Source organism: Hermetia illucens, chromosome 1 (assembly GCF_905115235.1).
Source record: "Hermetia illucens chromosome 1, iHerIll2.2.curated.20191125, whole genome shotgun sequence".
NCBI lineage: Eukaryota > Metazoa > Arthropoda > Insecta > Diptera > Stratiomyidae > Hermetia > Hermetia illucens.
This window is the reverse complement of record NC_051849.1, coordinates 63232685-63254648: the sequence shown is the minus strand read 5'-3', so window position 1 is coordinate 63254648 and position 21964 is coordinate 63232685. Positions and strand designations below refer to the sequence as shown.

General features: G+C 41.1%; 1 protein-coding gene across 1 annotated transcript in view; it reads left to right on the top strand.

Moving 5' to 3' along the window:
* Positions 1 to 21649, top strand: part of LOC119650675 (aminopeptidase N) — an 84727-nt gene extending 63078 nt beyond the window's left edge. The window contains 17 exon segments of the mRNA XM_038053630.1: positions 4282 to 4611; positions 4685 to 4967; positions 12822 to 12901; positions 12974 to 13151; positions 13238 to 13383; positions 13445 to 13595; positions 13703 to 14170; positions 14172 to 14216; positions 14218 to 14367; positions 14369 to 14400; positions 14458 to 14504; positions 14507 to 14617; positions 14620 to 14639; positions 14706 to 14902; positions 14958 to 15148; positions 15151 to 15271; positions 21116 to 21649. Coding sequence (XP_037909558.1) covers positions 4298 to 4611; positions 4685 to 4967; positions 12822 to 12901; positions 12974 to 13151; positions 13238 to 13383; positions 13445 to 13595; positions 13703 to 14170; positions 14172 to 14216; positions 14218 to 14367; positions 14369 to 14400; positions 14458 to 14504; positions 14507 to 14617; positions 14620 to 14639; positions 14706 to 14902; positions 14958 to 15148; positions 15151 to 15271; positions 21116 to 21380 — 2799 coding nt within the window. The 5' untranslated portion in view covers positions 4282 to 4297 and the 3' untranslated portion in view covers positions 21381 to 21649.
* Positions 21650 to 21964: the final 315 nt, after the last annotated feature.

Here is a 21964-nt window from a genome sequence, read left to right as displayed (position 1 = left end):
TGCGGGAGCGTTCACACTTCCCACCTTTCACCAAATTTGGTGTCAATTGCTGTTACCATCTCCGAGAAAAATGCGTATGACGGACAGACAGACAGACAGTAAACCGGAGCGACAGTTTTGACCTAGTATAACTTTGTTAGTAATAGTGCAATTTTCACCAAATTTGGCAGGATCATGATCTGTACTGTAGCCGACATTGCTGCAATTTTGTGATTCTAGGGTGAACTTAAGGGGGGTTTTCATGTCAATTACTAAAAATTATAGTAATGTACTGTTATTAACTTTACTTGAATAGGTATCGGTATGGAGGGTATTTCGGAGCCTAGGCACCATGTAGTGGCAGCCCACTAATTTTTTTCAGATTTTTCTGTTTGGTAGTTTCTGAGAATGGGTTCGTTAAAGAAATGACCACTTTCAAGCCCCCGCACTCCCCACCTTTTCAACAAAAGTCAAAACTAAGACCGGCTTCGAAAAGTACTAACCGAGACCTTTAATTTGATACACAACATGACTACATGTTATGAAAAAAAAATTGGCACTCCCCTTTTGCATGTATGGGGACCCCCCGTTAGATTCGTCGTAAAAGGATGTAACTCACTATATGCGTGAGCGTTCACAGTTCCCACCTTTCTACCAAATTTGGTATCAATCGCTATAACCGTCTCCGAGAAAAATGCGTGTGACGGACAGACAGACAGATAGACGGACAGACAGACGGTAAACCGATTTTAATAAGGTTTTATATTACACAAAACCTTGAAAAATGGAAGATGGTGATCAACGTGATAATGTTGCTCTATAGTAGAGAAAGGGGGATTCCGCATACCATCAAGTGAATCTCTTTCTTGGCCCCAGAATAAAGAAACAAGATAAAAAAAAATAATAAAGAAGGAAGTTTGATTTGGTGTCGAGAAACCTTGCAGGGCCAAATTTTTCCCAACTTAGCACGGGTGATGACCGTGCTCCTCTTTCCCTTATACATATGTGTTTCGGTGCCCCGGAATCCAGAGGGGAGGGGCGAGATGTTGAGCCCACCTCCCACGCTATTCAACACATTCCTGCACTGCAATTTTCAGGGGATCGAAGCAGACTTTAAAGCTTTCGTAACGGCTTGACTGTAAATAAAAATAACTATACTATACTTCATCTAAGATCATCGTTCATAAGCTGAAATGCTTCAGGTATCACCAGTTTCACCGCCTATAAAGTGGGAAACACAATTACGATGCGAGCGTAATGCGGACGAGAGAAGCTGTGGACCGCACGTAGTTTCAGTGCACAATAAAGATTTGAGATCAGCAAAGTTCGCTCCACGTCGGCAAGGTTCGTTCTGATGACAGATTACGCCATTTGCAATTTGGCGGCGCTTTTCGTTTCCGGCTGTAATTAATCTGAATGAAGTGAGTGAGTCTCGTTGCTTCCATTCATAAAAATTGCACATAATCTTCAAGCTTATGCCACTAACAGTGCACATACCACCGGCTTTTTTATGAAAGGAAGCGACGGGACTATTATCTGTCACGCATCTTAAAAGTTTAATTTCCCGAAATTTTGTATGTGCCGCATTGCGCATCGGACTTGTTGTATATTGCTTCATACAAGTCCGTGGAATGGACTTCATTTGACAGCTCTCTCACTTCGTGCGCACAGAGTTATTCCGCTGTTGCGTTTCAGGCTTAAGACGTTAACATCCCCCGAAAGAGTATACTTTTCAGATATGCACTGTGTATTGGAGAAAACTCCCGCCTCAACTTCACAGCCCATATTTGATCCATCGGTTAAAAATATCGTATCATAACCTTGAAACATATTGTCTCCACTCCACGCTAAAAGAGAACCCGTTCCGAAGATTCTCCCAAACTTTAGCCTGTGTGTGGATGCCCAAAGTCCAGTTCGTGTTTAATCTAAGATTTTTTTGTGGCCGCCGGAGCTCGCTACCCATTATCCTATTCAGTATTCACGAAGCCTACCAGCTTTCCGTGATGCAGTCCGTTTGATATGGAGATCGAGGTGCAAGAGTACATTAAGGGTTCTTATACCTACTTTTCTTTGAATCCTGTTAAGCAGCACCTTAAGTGACGATCGGAGAATGATTCTACACTTATTCTATTGGTAGCTAGTTGGGCCTGCAAATCATCTACAGTTCGCTAAGATCTGGAGTTTTCTGCCAAATCATGCCTCGAAAAACATCCTAAATATTATTTACTTAATTGTTGTTGTTGTTAGGCGTGTAGGCACTCGAAGTTGAGGATTTTAACCACGGTTGCGTGAACACTACTGTTGAGTTTCTAGTTTGTAAAATTTAAGTCGCTGCGCTGGTTCAATTGAAAAATGGTTAGCAGGTATTAATATCCAACATCCATAGTTGGTTTTGGCAGAGCTTCGTTTTTTTACTTTGTCTTTCTTTTCCTGATCAATTTCGTTGAAATATATCTTATTTTTCCTTCCCAAGAAATGGTCTCACTTATGTGATTACCAACCATACGGAATGTGGAAGAATCCTGGAACCAAATTAAAGATACAATCCACAATACGGCCTCTGCAACCCCGGGGGTCACCAAGCGGTATATCAACCGAGATACTTGGCTTTGGAATAACAATGTTGAAATGAAGGTCCGTGAAAAGAAACGCCTCTACCGCAAGTTTCCCCAAGATAAAATGCTCGTCAATTGGCAAATTTATAAAAATGCGGCCCATTACAAAAATCTTTACGATAAACTGTTGAATTGCCAAAATTCGACACCAACGCACACAGGATATCGAATACTTCTATTGCGTTACTGACAAGAACAGAACTTTGCTTACCAACCGTCGAGCCGCGAGGAATAGATGACAAGCTGATTTCAACTGAAGAATTGATTCATCCTCCACTTCCAGAATCATTGCCGACATTTGGAGCAGTTCCACCTTTCAGCACAACTGAAATCGAGGAAGCAATAAGACGAAAGAAATCGGGGAAAGCCACAGGACCTGACGGCATCGCGTCTGAGTTCTGGAAAGCGATGAGCTGAGACCCAATACTGAGGTTCAGTAAATTCTTTAATCGGGTTATTCAGGGTGGAAGAATATCATCTGACTGGCAAGAAAGTATCACAATTCCAATATGGAAAAAGAAAGGTAATCCAGCAGAATGTTCAAATTATCGTCCGATCCGGATACTTTCCCATACCATGAAGACTTTTGAATCCATTCTTGATAACCGTATTCGCCTAACTAACTATGAATCAAGTCAGGTTTATCACGAAGGGCAGAACTACTGACGCAATACATGCTGCGCGGTTAATCTTGAAAAAATACCGTGAGAAACATCGCCCATTTCTGGATTTAGAGAAAGCGTGTGTCACACGAACTTCTCTAATATACTTTGCGGCAACACCTAGCGCAAGAAAAACTTGCGCACTGAATTAAATTGCTCAACCACTATCCGAGGTGTGGCGGGTATATCAAAACCGTTGCATGTCTTTGTTGGTGTTCATCAAGGAAACCCCCTGTCACCATTCCTTTTTGTTCTTGTTATGGACACCGTCACTCGAGACATCCAACGTCCAGCGCCCTATACACTGCTTTTTTTTTCCTAGCATGTAATAGCAAAAATTATCTCGAGCAACTTGTCCAAAAATGGAATGATCGCCTCATACAACACAGTCTCAGATTGAATCTGAATAAAATTTAATTTTTGACGACCGATCGCCATGAAACAGTCACAATCACTGTCAGTCGCAGTGACCTGCTAGGACTGAACGATTTAAATTTCTCAGCCAATGGTGAACTGCGTTATGAAATTGCTCCACGCATTAACGCAACCTAGATGAAGTGGCGGTCTACAACTGGAGTTCTTGTGATCATCCGTCCTGTCGCTCTCTGCGGTTCTGAGTGTTGGCCGACTGACTATAAAAGACAATGAACGGTGTCTTGCAGTAATGGAGACTAAGATGTTGCGTTGGATTAGTGGCGTAACACGTTTCGATCATATCCAAAATGAGGATATCCGCGATCGATATGGGGTTGCACCGATCGTGGAAAAACTGCTAGAGAGGCGTCTTCAATGGTGTGAGCCGACCCCGCTTGTGAACGGGACAAAGGCTGAAGAAAAAGAAGAAGTTTGTAAATGAATTATTAAATCGCAACTAACATCGTCGGGTTAACTTTGAATAGCCCTGTTAGGATGATGCCTTTCACTGGAACTATGTAGTCAATGATCGTCGCTTGTCTCTTCTAAACGTTTTGCAACTATCATTTCCTTCCATTTTCATTCTCATAGTATTCATTTTATATTTTCAGACATAACAACGACAAGATGAAGTCATTAGTGTCGTTCCTAATTTTGGGAACGACTCTAATATTTGCACAAGCATCTATTGATCTGCGTCAGAGAAGAAGTATTGATTTGTCGGCCTCACATGCTCTCATTCCTGATGCACGGCTACCAAAAGATGTTATCCCAACAAATTATATCATTAACATCAGACCAAATATGGAGGAAGGGTCTTTCACGGGAAATATTAAAATGAATTTGAGTTGGAATGACGATACAAGGAAAATTTCACTTCATGCTCATTTTGAACTTAACATTGAAGATGTTAAAATTCGCAAAATTGATACAAAGAAACAGTAAGTTTAGTAACTTTTTAGCAATATCTGTAAATGCGCTTATTAATTTTATTATTTATTCCTCTTAAAAAAGGTCAGAAGCAGATAGTGGTCCACCAAATTACTTACCAATCCAGCGAACAGATAGAGTGCCAAAGAAAACAGTTTATGAAATTTACTTGAAGGATGCATTGAAACAAGGATCACAATGCGAATTGGAGATGTCTTTTACAGGACGGATTTGGGAAACTACTGAAGGATTATTCAAAGGGAACTACATTGAAAACAGCGGCGAAAAGAAGTACTATCTGGCAACATATATGAGACCCCATAATGCACGGAGACTGTTTCCATGTTTTGATGAACCTGGGTTTAAGGTAAGAATCTATGGATAGTAATGAACGTTGGATTTGGGATACCAAGAATGACCATCTGAGTTAACTATGATCAACTATGACGGGCATTTGATTTTAAAATAGCCGGTATCGGGTGAGCACCTTATTCATTGTTTCCTCTTCGATTGCGGCACAAGGTTCGCACGTCCTCCAGCTCCATGCGTGGGCTCAGTCGGTTATTTTTTCCTTACCCTTTAGCGTCGTGAACGCTTTCCGTAACATCTGTTAACTTTCCCAGCTTATGTAAGGTTTCAAATTTGGACACAATCCCACCATATCATGACATGTATAAGGCACGTGAAATTTTGCACATACGAGAGAGGCACTGAAGTCTTCAAAAAGAATATCCCATTTTCCTGAGCCTGGCTAGCACACTGGTCCGCAAGTGCTTGTCGATGGGACACTTCAGTGAAGCTGCACTTAGATACTGTAGACCTAGCGAATTTTCCCTACTTTTGCTGCTATTGGGGCTTTGCCCTCATGCTGGTCATCCCTCGCTTCAGCACCAGCCAACGACTGGGGAGAAGAAAACGGCACATATCAATGCCCAAAGGGCTACCAAACTCTCGTCTCTGATGAGATGGGTCTGTTATCACAAAACTACGGAAACCTAGGACTGTAAATATTTAAAAAAATAATCGACTTTGCTTATGGAACAACGGGAAATTCGACACCGATTTGCATTCTAATGATTGAAAGGAGGGGTCTCGGAGAAGCCCTATTGGTGGAAACCAAATGCTACGAGACAACACCCTAAGCATTAGAATGATGATTCCAACCAAGATGCAATGGTGAAGGAACTGATTTTGGCCATTTTGCAACATTGGTTCAGTGTCTATCCCTTACTTTCAACTAAATGTGTGTATCGCACTTTATAGCAACATAAATTGTAGAATTTCAAAATAAAAAAGGTCCAACTTCTGTGAAGAACAAAGGAAATTATAGAACTAGATTACTATCATCTGCCTATTTGAAGTATTAACATACGAATGGATTATATCACTATACTGAATACATAGATCGTCGTATCGACTTAACGGACCCACGTGCGTAATGCTTTGGGGGTGCAATTCTTCTTAATAATTTTCTGACAGTAGAATTCTTTATCGACGTTCTATTCTAGGTATCTACTTCCAGGAAGTGTACGAAAGTGCTTTTCTAATGATATAAATAGCTCATTTGGTTGCGCTGGAAATTCGGATTACATCACGAAGGGTTGCTTCTTTCTCTTGGGTAGTATGTCTGATAGGGCTGGTTAGTAGTTGGAGGTTTTAATCAAATAATTGTTTGTTTAGATGTTGAATAATGTTAACGACAATCGATCGAAACTGTACTGTTCAATTCAATTTTTTTCTAGATGTAGCTCCATTTTTTTCCACGTAATATAGCTTACTTTATCTGCATATACAGCAAATCAAACCATGGTTATACTATGGCAGTTTCACCCAACAGGGGCAAATTGCGACGATGCATATCCTTAAATATAAGGATGACATGAGGTGCGTCCATGAGACTCCCACCTTACCGTGGCATGTTTAGGTGGATCTGAATATGAAAGTGCACCATAGTACAAAGCGAATGTCCTAACACGCCATAATCATATCCGGAATGTGGACATCTGCCATCAATATCGGTTTGCACCGATCGTGGAAAAATTGCGAGAGAGGCGTCTACGATGGTATAGACAGGAATTGACTTCCTAAGATTAATCTGAGCATAGAAGTCGATGGGAAACGACCAAAAGACTGCCCGAAATAACGATAGCCTGATACGTTAGATGGTAATTTGGTAGCATCTTGACTGCATCCACATCAGGTATATGACCGGGAAAAGTGGCGCAATAGATCGAGACGAGCCGGCCCTTCTTCTGAACGGGGCAAAGACTAAAGCAGAAGAAGTGCTAGATCAACCCAATCATCCCTACTCTCCTCTCAAGTTTAGCAGAAGGGGGGGGGGGGAGGGGTTGATGCAATTGAGTCTAACATTTTCTGATTCGTGTTAGTTTTTTTTTTTATTAAAAACAATTAGGCTGGCTATGTCCCAGGTGAAACACTTTGATTAACTTCCGTATCGTCCCAGAAGGCGTATATTGACTTGATATGCAGATTTCCAATCATGGGCAGTTACTCAATTAGGGAGCTACATTCCAAATAGACGGAAATTATCGAAATTCGTTGTGACGTCAACTATTACCTCCGCAGCGGAACAACAAGTTTTCGATTATGACTTCAAAATCAGAGTTTTTCCTAACTAAAAAGGTAGCACCGGTGTTTGAGTCATTTCGGATAGTGTTATATCCAGTGAAGTTGATATTATGACTTCTCTTTAAATGAGTCTCTGGAATGCAATAGAAGTCTGCTTGCAAGAAATCAACCAACACTCAGGCAGTGGCAAACGAGAGCTTCAATCAGATATTGAAAAGCTTGGCTTGGTTCGTGTCATTTCCTTTATCTTTATCATTTTGTCAGTTTCTTTCTGTCAACCATATCTTTGTATGCCAGGCGCCCGCGATAAATCGCAAGGTGACCCGTTGGGTCGCAGTTGCAACAGCGGCGTATTTCTATCTTAATTTTTGGACATTCCCTACGAGAATAGCTTTCTTACATTTAACGCATCCGCATATGATCGAACATATCTGGGCAATGGAGCCGAAGTTTAAGCACTGTTCAGCAATATTGCTCTTGACTGTGTTGAAGACTGATCTTCAGGTGAAAGATACACTCCACCCTGGAAACCTGGCTGAGCTCCTGAGAAGGCTCGAAAGTGGCAACGGATTCACTTTGTGAAGAGCGTGTCCTACTTTGTCACAAAGTTAGCGACCATATGCAATTTTCATCGAGGGCGCTGAATGGTGAGATTTGAAAGGATATCCTTAAAATGCGCTTCTCGATGTTTACCTCTGATATCTCTGGGTTGGTGGAATGCTTTTGAAGGCGTTTAGTCTTTTATCTTTTCTCAAAGATATTTTGACATAGTCCTCAATGAAGGGGTCCTATCTGCATACGATACAAATCCTTTAATGATACTTTAAGGCATATCTTCTTAAGGGTTTTTAGAAATAGAGGAACATTTAGCTTGTATGGAACAGTTACCGGGATTCCATTTTTTTAGCTGACGGGTGGGTAGAATTAGAACAGGTTGACAGGTTTGCTTTCTAGAGGGATACTTACAATGTTAGTATTATGCTTAACCGGTCGAAGCTGCTTATCTGGATGCCTCGGACTCGGATGTAGATTGCTGTGATGCAGGTAACTGGCTGCACGTAATTTTTCGCAATCTCAACCCTTGCTGGTCAATCTGATCCTTTCCGCTATTTGCTCCCACTAAGCTTTATTCTGTGCATCAGAATCATCAATGGCCCAACAACTCGTATCCGGTCTAGGCCCGCCTTAGTAAGGAACTCCAAACATCTCGCTTTTGCTGTTGTCTGGCGTCATGGACTATGCCTCCTATTTTTCTACTATAGATAGTGCGAACGCGTCCAAGAGTTCGCATCAACTTAATGCGGGACCGGACCAAATGGGAAGCAACTTACTCCCTCTTTCCTGGTCCACGGACCTCTCGCTTAGGGCTTGCACCCAAACTTCTCAAAAAAGTGAAGCGATGGCGGCTTTACGGTTTCTTACCAGGGCAGAGGCAAATCGTCAGACGCTGCCTCACCGTCCTGCATTAAGTTGATGCGGACTTAGGACCCCATCATTCCTAAAACGAATATTTCAGCTCTGGCCAAGCTCTGGTCAATAAGGCGGATTTGCGCTCAATATAATTCGTAGTCATGTCGTGTTCTACGAATTATATAAAGGAGCACTTAACATCTGCGAGTCGCTACGGTCACGCTGCTCCCAGGGCAGAGGTGAGGCAGCGTCTGACGATTTCCCTCTGCCGTGGTAAGAAACCGTAAAGCCGCCATCGCTTCACTTTACTGACAAGATCATTATCTTGTACAGTTGGAGCTTTGACCCTATGTTGAGACGTTTCGAGTGAAATAAGCTGAAATAGGCTCTGTTGGCTGATAACAACCATGCGCAGATTTCATCGTCGTTATCAGTTGTGATTTTCGACCCTAAATAGACAAAATTATCAACGGTCTCACAGTTGTATTCTCCTATCTTTATTGATCTTATTTTACCAGTACCATTTGATGTTGCTTTTTAAGGTTTTGTGTGAAACAAAACCTTATTAAAATCGATTCAATGTCTGTCTGTCTGTCTCACACCTGATTTACTCCGAAACTGCTAAACCGATTGTTACAAAACGTGGTGAGAACATGTGTTCTGTGTGTCCCTTTACATGTAGCGAGTAGCACCATTTTGTGTTGAGTTTTAAAACGGCTCCCCAAAAAGGAGGTGGAATTTTTTTCTCACAGAATATGGTCACGTGGGGTATCAAACGAAAGGGATCGATTAGTACTTTCCGAAACTGGTCTTGGTTGTGACAATAGATGAAACATAGTGAAACACGTCTCATTCTCAAAAGAACTTACCCAACCGAAAAATCTAGAAAAAAATCACAGCGATGCATCCCTACAAAATCTAGGCCTCAAAATACATCCCGTTCCGATACCTCTACAAATACAGCTAATAACATTATATTACTATATTTTGGAAACTTACCCGAAAACCCCCCTTAATTTTGTCCTCGGAATACAAAATTTAGTATCAACGTAGACGATAATATAAGATATAACTCTCTCTATGAATAAAGTGAACTTATGTGAACGGCCATGGAAAAGATTGGGGTAGTGGTTTCGGCTGTGTGCAGCCAATGTGAGGAGGAGGAGGAAACTGCCCTGCACTTTTTATGCAGCTGCCCGGCATCCTCAGATCTCAGACGAAGACACCTTGGCAAGGTTTTCTTCAATGAAGAATCTGCACACTCTTTGCCCCTTGAGAATGTTCTCAGATTCGCTAAAGCCTGCGAACACCGTAGGCGGGAAGCCATTGAATAGGCAACTTACGGGGATAGTACAATGGGCCTAATAATGGCCTGAGTGCTCGGAGCTGCGGCTCCCCCCATTTAACTAAACTAACTAACTAACTATGTGAACGGCCGGGTCCTTGGAGACACTTTCGCTTTTCTTTTTTAGCTTTTTTTAGTTATTTGAATATCAGTATCTATTACTGGAGACAGGCATATATGTGTATATGTATGTACTAACAAAATTTGCAGGTGGTGTTCAATAAGATGAACGTGTAAGTATGTATGCTTTCGTGCAGAGAATAAAGAGGAAAGGCGTGAATATACGATAGATCTATTTTCCGGACAATATTTATGTCTTTAATTTGTAGGTACGAATGGGAAAACATGCATACAGAGTTGCTAAGCTTAATTGCTGAAGCCCCGAGCTTTCGGTATTCTGACTTATTTGTGTTTTGGAATTGACGTTGCAACTAAATATTGCCTACATTGATGTACAGCCCAGGATCTGGTACCGCCTGCTCGATCTGGATGAAGACAGTTTGTACATCTCTGGTTGATGTCCATATCGTTTGGATAGGCGTTTGGGGTAGACTTAAAGAGGATGGTGTCCCTCGCATTTACATCAACATCGCGGATCCGGGCCAGGTTAAAATGGATGTATAATAGGGCATCCTTTTTGTCTTAGGCAAATGTTGATGGTGAATGGTTTCGAGAGTGACCCTGCTGCTTTCATTTGACCTCGCACATTGGTGCGGGTAACTAATAACCATATTCCAACAGTTTCTCTATAGATTGCTGCACAGAGGAAATCTAATTTGGTATAGGCTGAGGATGTTCTGGGCGCCTCGGACTATATCTTATAGATGGCAGCCCGCAACATGATACCTCTATGATTGCTGGACTGCGTGATATGAGGCATTGATTAGCTACCCCAAACCTTGAGCATAAGTTAATGAACCGCTTGGTGTACTCGATCGCCTGAAGTTGATGAAATTACAGCCTAAGTGGTTGAATATCACTTAGGCTGTAATTTCATCAACTTCTGACGGCTTATGATTCTTAAGTTGAGGAATTGCACGAACAGTTTCCTCTATGATTGACAGTGACAGTATTTGTCGGTCGTCTTCAGTTGGAGAGAGCTCCAACTCGTCCTTCATCAAAATATATATCGCTTCCTCTTTGTCTCGGTAGGAGCATCGAGGAGTACATGGCTTAATCCTGATGACTTGTTGGTAAAACTTGTGCTTGATGTGGTTGCTGCCTGTATTTGTCGAGTTTTACAGATTTGTTAGTTTTCGCAAGCTTCATTTTTCTGTCTGTGAAGTTGCCTCTCCGGTCGACGAAGTTCGTGATAGACCTCTGCTCGAGTCTGAGACTGTTATATTACCTGTTGCTTGCTTACATTCATCGTCAAACCAATTGTTGTGACTTTTTTCGGAAGCCCTTTATGGGAAATACTCCAATTACAATTGCCTTTTATGTTGTGTAACACAAAACCTTATTAAAGTCGGTTCAATGTCTGTCTATTGTTTGCCAAACGTACTTTTTTCAGAAATGGTTGTACCGATTGTTATGAAATTTGGTGGAAAGATGAAAATTGTGAATGCCCACATATGCGATGGGTTACATCCATCTACGTTGAGTTTGAGGGGAGTCCCCATACGTGCAAAAGGTGGGTGTAAAATTTCTTTTCACCAAATGTAGTCATGTGGGGTATCAAAGATCAAAGATCTCAATTAGTACTTTCTAAAACCTGCCTTAGTTTTGACATTTATTTACAAGACGGGGTGTGCGGGGGATATAACCAAAAAAATCCTGAAAATACGGAAATCTACTCAAATTAAGTTAACAATACTCTATTACTGTGTTTTCGGCAAATTGTCTAGAAGCCCCCCTTAAGTTCATCCCGGAGTTATGTAGTATATAGACTATATAGAAGCATCATAGCCCCAAGTTTTGTCTTAATTGTGGTATTGCATATTTCGTGTCAATTTACTGTAACAGGATTTTATATTATCCATAAGATACTCTCATGATTTTGCGGATTGCTGCTTGTTACGAAAAAACTCACGCAAAAGTTTCATTGTTTCTCTAGTTGTATGAGGCATTGTTCATATTCTTGGGCCTTTATATACGAAGTGAAGGAAGAACATAATGTTTAATCAAACATTGCTAAATGTTACCATGGATAGTAATAGGCTGTTTTCATGAATTTTCAGCAAGGGACTAATCAAGGAGTCGACTGACAATTCCCCCGATGTTCCTCCATCTACGTTTGCTCAGAAATTCATTTAAATAAAGTTTGGCTTCACTACTCCAAATTATTATATTTACTGCTTGATATCGCTGTAACAAAACCTTTTATGTAATTTATAATCATTCATGACCCCCTAAGTGTTTGCCCAATTCGTGCACAATCGTCTTAAGATGCAATAGAATATCCACATGCATATGCACACGCATTATTATGGAACTTTTTGCGACGAATTCAATGTTTTCCTCTAATCTCAAATTTTGAATGGACCCAAGAGTTACTTGTAGCTGAGTAACGAGCGACAGACCCACACGGGGACCCTGTGACTAAGCGATTAACGGCGGACCTAAAGAGGCTGCCTTTCCACTCTTCCTTCAAACGATTCTATTATAATCCGAAATTTAAATCTTAATTCTGCTACCAAACACTGTAAAGCATAAGCAGGGGTTACTCGCTTGAATCTTTTGTTTTATTCGAATCGGAGTGAAACTTCTAAGAAGTTTGCCATACTCACGACCGACAGGATGATAGGCATTTTTTTCAGTTTTATAATGATCTTTCATATTAACTTTATGGGTGTATATGATGTGATAATCAGTTAAAATATTAGATGCTCAATGTTTTCCATATATTCACAATTATTTGATTTCTACATGTACCAGGTACCATACACTGTGAGTATTTCTCGTCCTAGAAACTATACTACACTTTTCAACACTCCATTAAACTACACTGAAGAGTTGTAAGTATAATCTTCTATTTTTCATCCTTTTTCAGTATTTAATTAAATTATTCATCAAAATATCTTCCGTAGAAATGATGAATCTAACTATGTCGTGGATCATTTTGAAACTACCCCACCTATGTCATCATTCACATTTGGATTCATTATATCCCAACTTCAAGAAATCCCAATAAATAGAACAATTAATGAAACAGCCAAGCCCTTAATCAAAATCTGGGCAAGAACAGATATCCATGATGGCCTTCAGGTAAGCTTTCATAGACATATTCCATTGCATATTAATTAATATTTTCTAGTAAGATTGCGAAGTTAAATTTGAATTAATTTTTTTAGGAAATCTTCGAAAAGGTCCTGACAATTTATGATTACCTGGAAGAATATTTCGACACAGCTATTCCATTGTGCAAGCTAGATATTGTAGCGGTTCCTGGATTGCTTTCAATGCGGCCTGCGGATAATTGGGGCCTGATTGTTTTCAAGTATTTAACATAATTTCTCTAGTAAACATATAACATTTATGGAGCACTTCGTCTCTTTCAGGGAAAGTGAGTTTCTCAAGAAGGGTTACTTCGGGCTTACTCAAGAACTCATTTATCAATGGCTGGGTTCTTGGGTAACACCTTATTGGTGGAGCGATGCACATGTGAATAAGGCTTTGGCAAGCTTTTTGGCCTCTAATGCTGTAATAGATGTGAGTAGAAACGATTTCATTATGTTGTCCAATCTGCCAGAAAATGGTAGGACTAACTCTATCTTCATAAAACATGTTACGTCATTAACGCCACTTTCATTACCCAGATCGACCAAGGAACTGAATTCAATGGTAAATATCCCATGACCGTATTATACTCCCTCTACTATGAATTCAGTAAACGTTATCCCCACTCCCGAATAACCGGAATGAAACAAGAGACCACTTCGTTCAAAACAGAATTGGTAATGCGGATGCTCAATTACACCCTTGGAAAGGATACATTCAAAAACGGAATTCGCAAATTTATCGCAGATCGACATTTCAGTACATTCTTTGGAGATGACCTTTGGGATGCGCTTACTAAACAAGCTCATGCAGATAAGACATTGTGTCAGGAAACCACAATCAACGAAATTGCTGGATCATGGATTACAAAAGACCGACTGCCCGTGATATGTGTGCGGCGAAACTACCAAGAGAAGAGCGTGAAAATTTCACAAAAAGTATATTTGAGGGAGCGCCCGCATGATGTTCCTGAACAAGATAAAATGCTGTGGTGGATTCCTATTGTCCATGATTGCCCAGAACAATTTGAACTTCGCAAATTCCCACTCCGTATGCCTGGGTTAAGAAAACAAAAGATCTGGTACTGCAAGGTATGCCGGATCAAGATCAATTTATTATCATAAATCCGGAAGAAATTGGGCCGTTCCCTGTGAACTACGATGAGAAGAACTGGAATCTGTTGGCTGATTATTTGCAAACAGAAAAACTTGCGGACAAAGATACCGATCTTTACAAGGTAAGGGGCTTAAATGCTGTTTGGCAAGATTTGCAGTAACATGGTAATTTTATTTAGAGCTAAACTATTACATGATGCCTGGAATCTGGCTTATGCAGGAGATCTTAGTTTGCAACCGCCTTCAACATGACGCTTTTCATGAGATACGAGCGCAACCACATCGCCTGGAACCCAGTTTTCACTTTCATTGATCATATTGGACGCCATATCGACATGTCATCATCCACAAGAAATTCGAGGTAAGTGAAAACACACAGAGCTATGTTCTTGATAAATGAGTACTTTAAAATGATTATTCCTTACAGACATATGTCCGTGTCCTTCTTACCCCCACTCTATGAAGAATAGGTCAACCAATTGAAGGTGAAGAAAGTTGGAAAGTTGACTTGCGTACACTAGCCCGCACTTTCCTTTGTCGCGCTGGATACAAGCCTTGCATAGAGGAAGCTCAAGCTGCATACAAAAAATGGATGGAAAGTGATAATCCAGACGAAGGCAACCCGTAAGTCAATTTTTAATATAAAAAATTCTCGAATCACTAACATCTACCGTTTCAGAGTTCCAAATCAATATATTTGTCCCGTTTTCAAATGGGGAACCACAGAGGAATGGGAATTTGGATTGGATAGAATTATTAACTTCCCTCCAAGTCGAGTGCAGAGTGAAAGGACTTATCTATTGAAGACACTGGCAGGGTGTCCCGTGCAACCAGAAAAGATCGAGAGGCTGTTGAACATTACTATCCTGGAGGAAATGGAAATTTCACGGAAAATGACATATTCTTGATTTTCAGTATGCTGACTGGTGGATCCAGTGGCTACACTACATTATTCAATTTCTTGTCACATAATTGGGAGGCGATAAGAGAAAGGTAAGAACTTTAGCGGTTTGAAGACTTAAACTTGGATCGGTTCACTAACGATTGTTGTTGTTTCCAAGCTTCTACAATCTCGATACATATTGAATTTTACACGGTTAGTATAAAATTTCCCCGCAGCATCGAACACGTTTTCAGAATGGTATACTTCTACTTGGTTTGAACCAGATCATGTCAGAGTCTCAAGATACCGCCGAAGCCGTGAGTGATTTAGGTATAATACCAATACAAGACAGTTTTTTTAGGAATATGAGGGAGCCCTGACTCCATCCACTTGATGGCCGACCGGATCAAGTGGTAACAAACTTGCTTTCTCGACTTTTGGTCCACCGACCTCTCTATTATGGGCTAAAGCCCAAATTCAAAAGTATATAGACGACTTGCGGTTTTGTATTCCCGGTCAATGTTGCTATACAGGGGTAGCAACATCAACAATATAAGCAGAGCGACCCGTCTCGTCCACCAACAGTAGATCAAGTTTATTGTTTGGAGTATGATGATTTGTTCAAACTTGCTGGTTACAATACATGTCAAAAGAAGAACTATGAAGTGATGCCTGCGGTTCATATCGGCAAACGGAATATGTTTCCGTGATCAGCCCATGCGCGTATGCAAGGTTTTGATGAATCACTTTATATATAGCTTTATGCCGGTCCATTCCATTCATCGATTCTCTACTGGTCTGACTTCACCCCAAGTTAAATAGCGTCAATTCACGATCTAGCTTACAAACTATAGTATACAAGGGACTAACTTGCGTAGCGAGTCGATGTTATGTGATGCTATGTCGTAACGGCAACGAAACCCCTGCCTCCGACGTGGCGAGGCAGGTTCATCCATTCCATGGCAGAGTTTGGATGATTCATCCGGAATTTCAATGGAGTAATCCGTATCGTTGGACTTTTTCCAGATAGGTTTTGTCCCACGACAATGTACCGAATGCATACGCCAAAGCCATAGTAAACACTTTCAATGCGTTTATTTTATTCTTCTATTCGACACGTGTCTAATCCAAATTTTATCCAAATTTCATGGTTAAATACTATTTGCAACAGATTTCTAAGATGGTCGTCCGTACCAGCATAAAACTTGATATCATCTAAGTACATCAAGCTGATACTCGCACTTAGCATGGAGGCCATATTTCATTGCAAAACCATCACTCAATAGTCACGAAAAGGGGTTCAGTGTCATACCAAACCAAAGGGTGCTCAATAAATCCCCCTGGAAAATGCCTCTTCGTTTATCGTAGGGCCATGGAGTTTTGGTACCTTTGCATTAGCTAGGTGATATATGACATTAACATGGTGATTTCCTGACTGTCGCCAAAAACTTTATTAAATTGAGATCAATGCGGTACACATGTAGAACATCGATTAGCCATTTGGTCGGGATTTTCAAAAGCTTTGGAGTAATCAATATATGTTAGTAATTAAAAAGATTTCTTTCACTTCTAGTTGCCTTTCCTTTAACTATCGAATCGATAATGAGAAGCTCAACCTTTTGGTCCTACATGGCAGCACTTCTGTTCCTCGGGCAGAATACTGTTGGTCTCAAAATATACATTTACCCTTCCATTAATTATGGACGTTATGAATTTGTAGAGGGTGTCTAAGCAAGTAATCGGCCTTGGGCTTGCAAGACACAAGCATTGCCAATTCTGATTTTAGTCAGCCTTGCAAAGTCTTGCCTTAATGAGTCGCGCCGACGCTTCAAACGCATTTTCGGTGGTTGATCTCGCTGGTCATTCAAACCAATAACACGAAAAGGAGTTTTCCAATCATGCAACCTGACAGCCGCGACCACACCACAATACAAAATTGACTTCAGTTGTAGTAGCAACATATATACAAAGTCGAGACTCAATCTTATCATTGATTTAGGATAAAGTTCTGAAATCGTGGGGTATAGAACCCCAGAAATAACTCTGACTATGTTCTTAATAGCTTGGTACTTATGTATTCGGACAACTCAATTACTTTCCTAGTAGAGCAAAAGAGATACTACCCTACTGAGACACTGCCCCTCTGCTTGATTTTCTATTCGTATGTGTCCATATTTAGTTGTCTTCCGAGATCTCACGTGACCTCTACCTGTAATCGGCTTCGGTATCGGAGAAGATTGCCTGATTGTTAAGTTTATTACAACAGGGCCAAGTACTCTCTCCTACAGGTACACTTTACCCAGTTCATGGTCCTTTTTCAAACGCTGAGTGTTATTCAAAGGTGTTATTCAAAGATTAAGGGCTCTGATGAGTCAACTGATAATGAAGCCTTATCTCTCCCCTTGAGAGCAGCGTGAACGAAGTGAATTCCAAATATTCATCTGTCCGCTGTGTACATTCCCAAATGCAACATCAGTGCGAGTTATAACCAGCGCAAAAACATCGTTATTGCTGCCCAAACTTGGCTGAAGCAGGTTTTTTGTTCTAGGGGACCACTTCAATCAGCCTGCTCTCAGTGCAGAGACGAAGCCGCATCTGATGACCTGCCTTTGCCCTGGATGAAATCACAAGCCACCTTTTTTTGCAATAACTAGCTCTTTCTTCAGATTATGCAGATTACACATTGGATGCAACAGTAATCCACCACAGAAGCACTACAGCCGAGGGGTATTGATGACCGAAAGCCTACTTCATCACTCACGAAAACCGGCAGCACTGGGTTTTCCCGCCCCTAAACAGAGAATTCCGTTGTTCTTTCTTCTTTGTTTCTAGTCATGGGTGTTCTAATCATTTCGTCTCCATTTTTGGCCACGGATGAGCGTTTTCCTCCGAACTGCCTAATGTGCGCATAAAACCAGCCCCTGCGCACATACCTCCAAATGCGCCTTCGCCGTACATGAAGCAGGAGATGTACTTTGTTTCGCCGAATATCTAATAGTCTATTAGTTGTATCAAATGAGAGTTCTGGATTAGTACTTTAAGATGCAAGTCAAAGGGTAAGTAGATAGATATCAGTGCCGGCTCGGAACGGCACGCATTGTGGTGCGCTATTTTGATGCCACAAACTCCTAAGATTATGGCTATTGTTAGCGTGCTCATATTTTCAGAGCTAGCCGCCAAAGAAAGTCGAAATCTTATATGCATTTTGCACACGTCTGACACAAGGGCTCCCGCGATCGGGTTTCGTTATAAGCGGGCCAAATTCTTTTTGATTTAGCATAAGTGGTGAGCCTTCGCCATTTGCGTCCGCGCCCGCTAACTAGTGCTAGCAGATTCCGCCCTTCGCAGTTACCAGTGGAGCACAGACTGTACCCGCCGAAGGACTACCAAGAGAAAAGCATGGCAGTTCATCAGCCTGTTCATTTTCCTTTATGTTCCTTTGGACCGGGAACCCAGGGGAGAGTGAACTTGAGAGTGCAACCCAGACTGTTCAGCGGGTTTCTGCACTGCTTATCAGCGAGTATAACGTCTTAATAGCTGCGGCCCGGATCATGCCCTAGCCATCGACAGGCTTCCAGTAAATAGTACAACTCCCGCATCGACTCCACACATCCGTCGGTGAAGAATACTGTGTCATAGCTTAGAACATATCGCCGGCTTTCCACTCTGCCTCGGTTGGAAAGTCCACAGCAAAGTTTCTCGTGAAGTTCAGCTTGTTTTCTTTCAGGAATAGAGGGCTGTAGAGGCCTTCTAAACCCGCAGTTCTACGTTCAATCTCAAATTTAGCTTCGGATTCCATCCAGATACTTTAGATTGTACGAAAGAACCAACCTTTGTCATTCAGCTGCGGAAGGTTAAACTCGGATACCCTTATCATTGGTGGTGAACAGCGTCAGTTCCGTTTTGGTTGGATTTAGTGCCGGATCAGCATTTCGTGGCCTACAGGTACACCTTTTCCCAACACTACTTCCATGATGTCACTCATGATAGAGAGAAACATCCCTGACACCAATATCAGCAAGTCGTCTAAGAGAAAGGCGTTCTTTCCATAACCGGAGATTTCTATGCAGAGAAGATATCTATGTTTGAAGATCTCCTGTTCAGCTTGCGGATGACTGGACAGGCATTCATTCACCACGTCTTTTTTGCGCATAGAGCGGGGCACGAGACGGTAAATGCGATTTCGAATGCCTTTTCCAGTGCCCCGACTGATTGATGCGAACTTGTATTGCAGCCAATTAGTAGCTTCAGCCATTAAACTTATTGTCAGTGTCACCCACTTACTTGTTGTGTTTGATGGAAATTCCAAATCTCACAAAACCGCTCTAATGGTGATATGATGGAAAGGATTCTGATTTTCCTCAGTGGTTGGTGGAGAATATTAATTTTGTGGAAAAAGTAGGAATTGAGAGGTAGACTGACCGCAATGTTCATTTGTCGGCTGGCTGTTCTTCACTAATCACCTGATATCTAATGAGGTCCTTTTCATCCCGTTCGTCCACATACCTTATTCTTCGAAATCTTGCTCAGAATATATGACCTTTTGGTACTGGCTTTTTGAGCAGGGCTGCATTGGACCTCCACTAGTCTATCTGCCGCTCGCTTCGGGAGATCCTCGCTGGTTTCAGCACAGCAGTGCTACGACTGGCCACCGACTGTACTGTTCTCGACACCTGATGACACGTCTTGCATCTCTCTTCTTCTTTTTCGTTGATTTCTTTGCTTTTTTATTTGAGTCCATATCTTGGTCCACGATAGTCAGGGAAGAATGTCCACCCTGGCTAGCCCGACCACCAGGGTACGGGTCTTTTTGAAACTGATAGTGCCCAATATAGTTCGCAGACTAAAGACCCAAGCTCGCCCTTTGGCCACGCAGCCCTCAGCTTATGCTTTCACTCTTGGCTTGGGGTCCTTTTAGCACTTTCTCCATTGCAAGAAGGACGATCCCAGCGGAGAGGGCCGCGTTGTATATATAGTAATGAATATTAAGACAGGAATTGGGTTACAATAATGACGTTGCCAACAAAACTTCAAAAATAGACTGCTCCTTAAAGCGAGGCAGATAGTTTTGCTGATTAATTTTAAAGAGCCAGAAGTAATACATACATCACTATAATTTGAGCGAATAGGAACATAAAGAAAGTTGGAGTGAGGGGTTTCCGGTGGTTGTGAATCGCATTACACTTCTGCGGTCGAACGCTGTAACTGTCCATCATAGTTTCACGTGGACCTGGTTCACCATACACCATAATCTGAAATCGCTGTAACCAACTGCAACTGATATGTTTCAAAGGGCTATAGAATGCCTTTCAAATGCATATACTTGTACTTGCGGTTCACATGCAATCTAAAAGAAAGAGTAGAGGGCTGAAAACCGTTCATCGTACCAATAATTGATCCACGCCATATACATTAGAAGCCTTGTTGACATGTGTAGTAAAAGGCATGGTATTTGCTCATCTTTATATGGTCTTGATAAATAGATTTCGCGTAGAGTAGCTCAAAAGGAGTTAATGAACTAGTCGAATCCGACAAACGTTGATTACCTCGTTGAAGCATGAGGGTATTGAATTGATCTTGCGCGCTCTCTCCTATTTTATTGTCTTTCTGTTTTTTTTGTTCAAAAGTAATAATGTGATTCTTGGCGTTCTTGGGGTTTTATCTGCTCGGACAGATTTCTACCAGGACCCTTGACCATTGATCATTTTTCACAGCCTGAGCCCCGTTCTAAGGTTGGGCAAGATTAAAAAAAAATATTCTGCCATGAAATTTGATTTCTTTCGCTTGATCTCATTTTAGAGGCAACCAACGATATACTCGTATGGATGAAAAGAATAAAATTTATTTATTTCTCCCTCAAACTTTTCCTTTCTATTTTGACGCTAAATGCGTTATATATGGTATAAATTATTATATAACACAAATTCAACACAAACCTTCGATTGTCTTTATAGATTTGAAAACAAAACCAACCTCTGGGACAACTTAATCAGTTCCGCGACTGGGGTTTTTACAACACAGGAGGGCTACGATATGGTATCTCAACTTTACGTACAACGACAAGGCGAATTCGGCAGTGCTGAGCACATCATTGAGAAATCCTTGCGAAACATCAAAGAAGAAACAAAATGGAGTGATGAGAATTTGCCAGTCATTGAAAAGTGGTTGGACAACTTCCTACAAAGAGTGAACACATCTGACAACAAATTTATGGGATAGGAAACTAGGAACAGTGGAAATATGTGAATAGATGATAATGTATAATATTTAGGTAGAAAGAATAAAAGTAAACATAAGTTTGCTTTAACACATCAAATTAATCCACTCCCTCAAGTCTGCTTCCTTAAATAAGTTTTCAAAATGCCTCCGAATTATTTATAGCACAAACGATAAATAACACACTAACATAATTTTCTCAACTGCTTCATATTTTACTTATTTAATCCTAATGTAATCTGTAGAACCAAATAAAGAAAACATCTCTAATAGTTTTCTTTGTCAATCTTAAGTGATCCCTTGATGATTTTCTAGACTTTTTCCAAGTTCTCTCCCTAATTCTTATATAAGCTTTCCGGAGTCGGCTACGAATTTCACTCCCTTTCGTCATATCAGCAGTACTTAGTTGGATCATCTTCATTCATTCGTATTAAGTAACCCGCTCATCGTAATTTATTCAGCTGGATTTTATCCGTGTGATGTGGAAACACATCTTGGCAACCGCAACGATAATGGTGGAAGGTTTGTGGATTTCTACAGCTTGCATCGGCTCTTCATTGGTGGGATATTGTTTGAGCACAGAACCT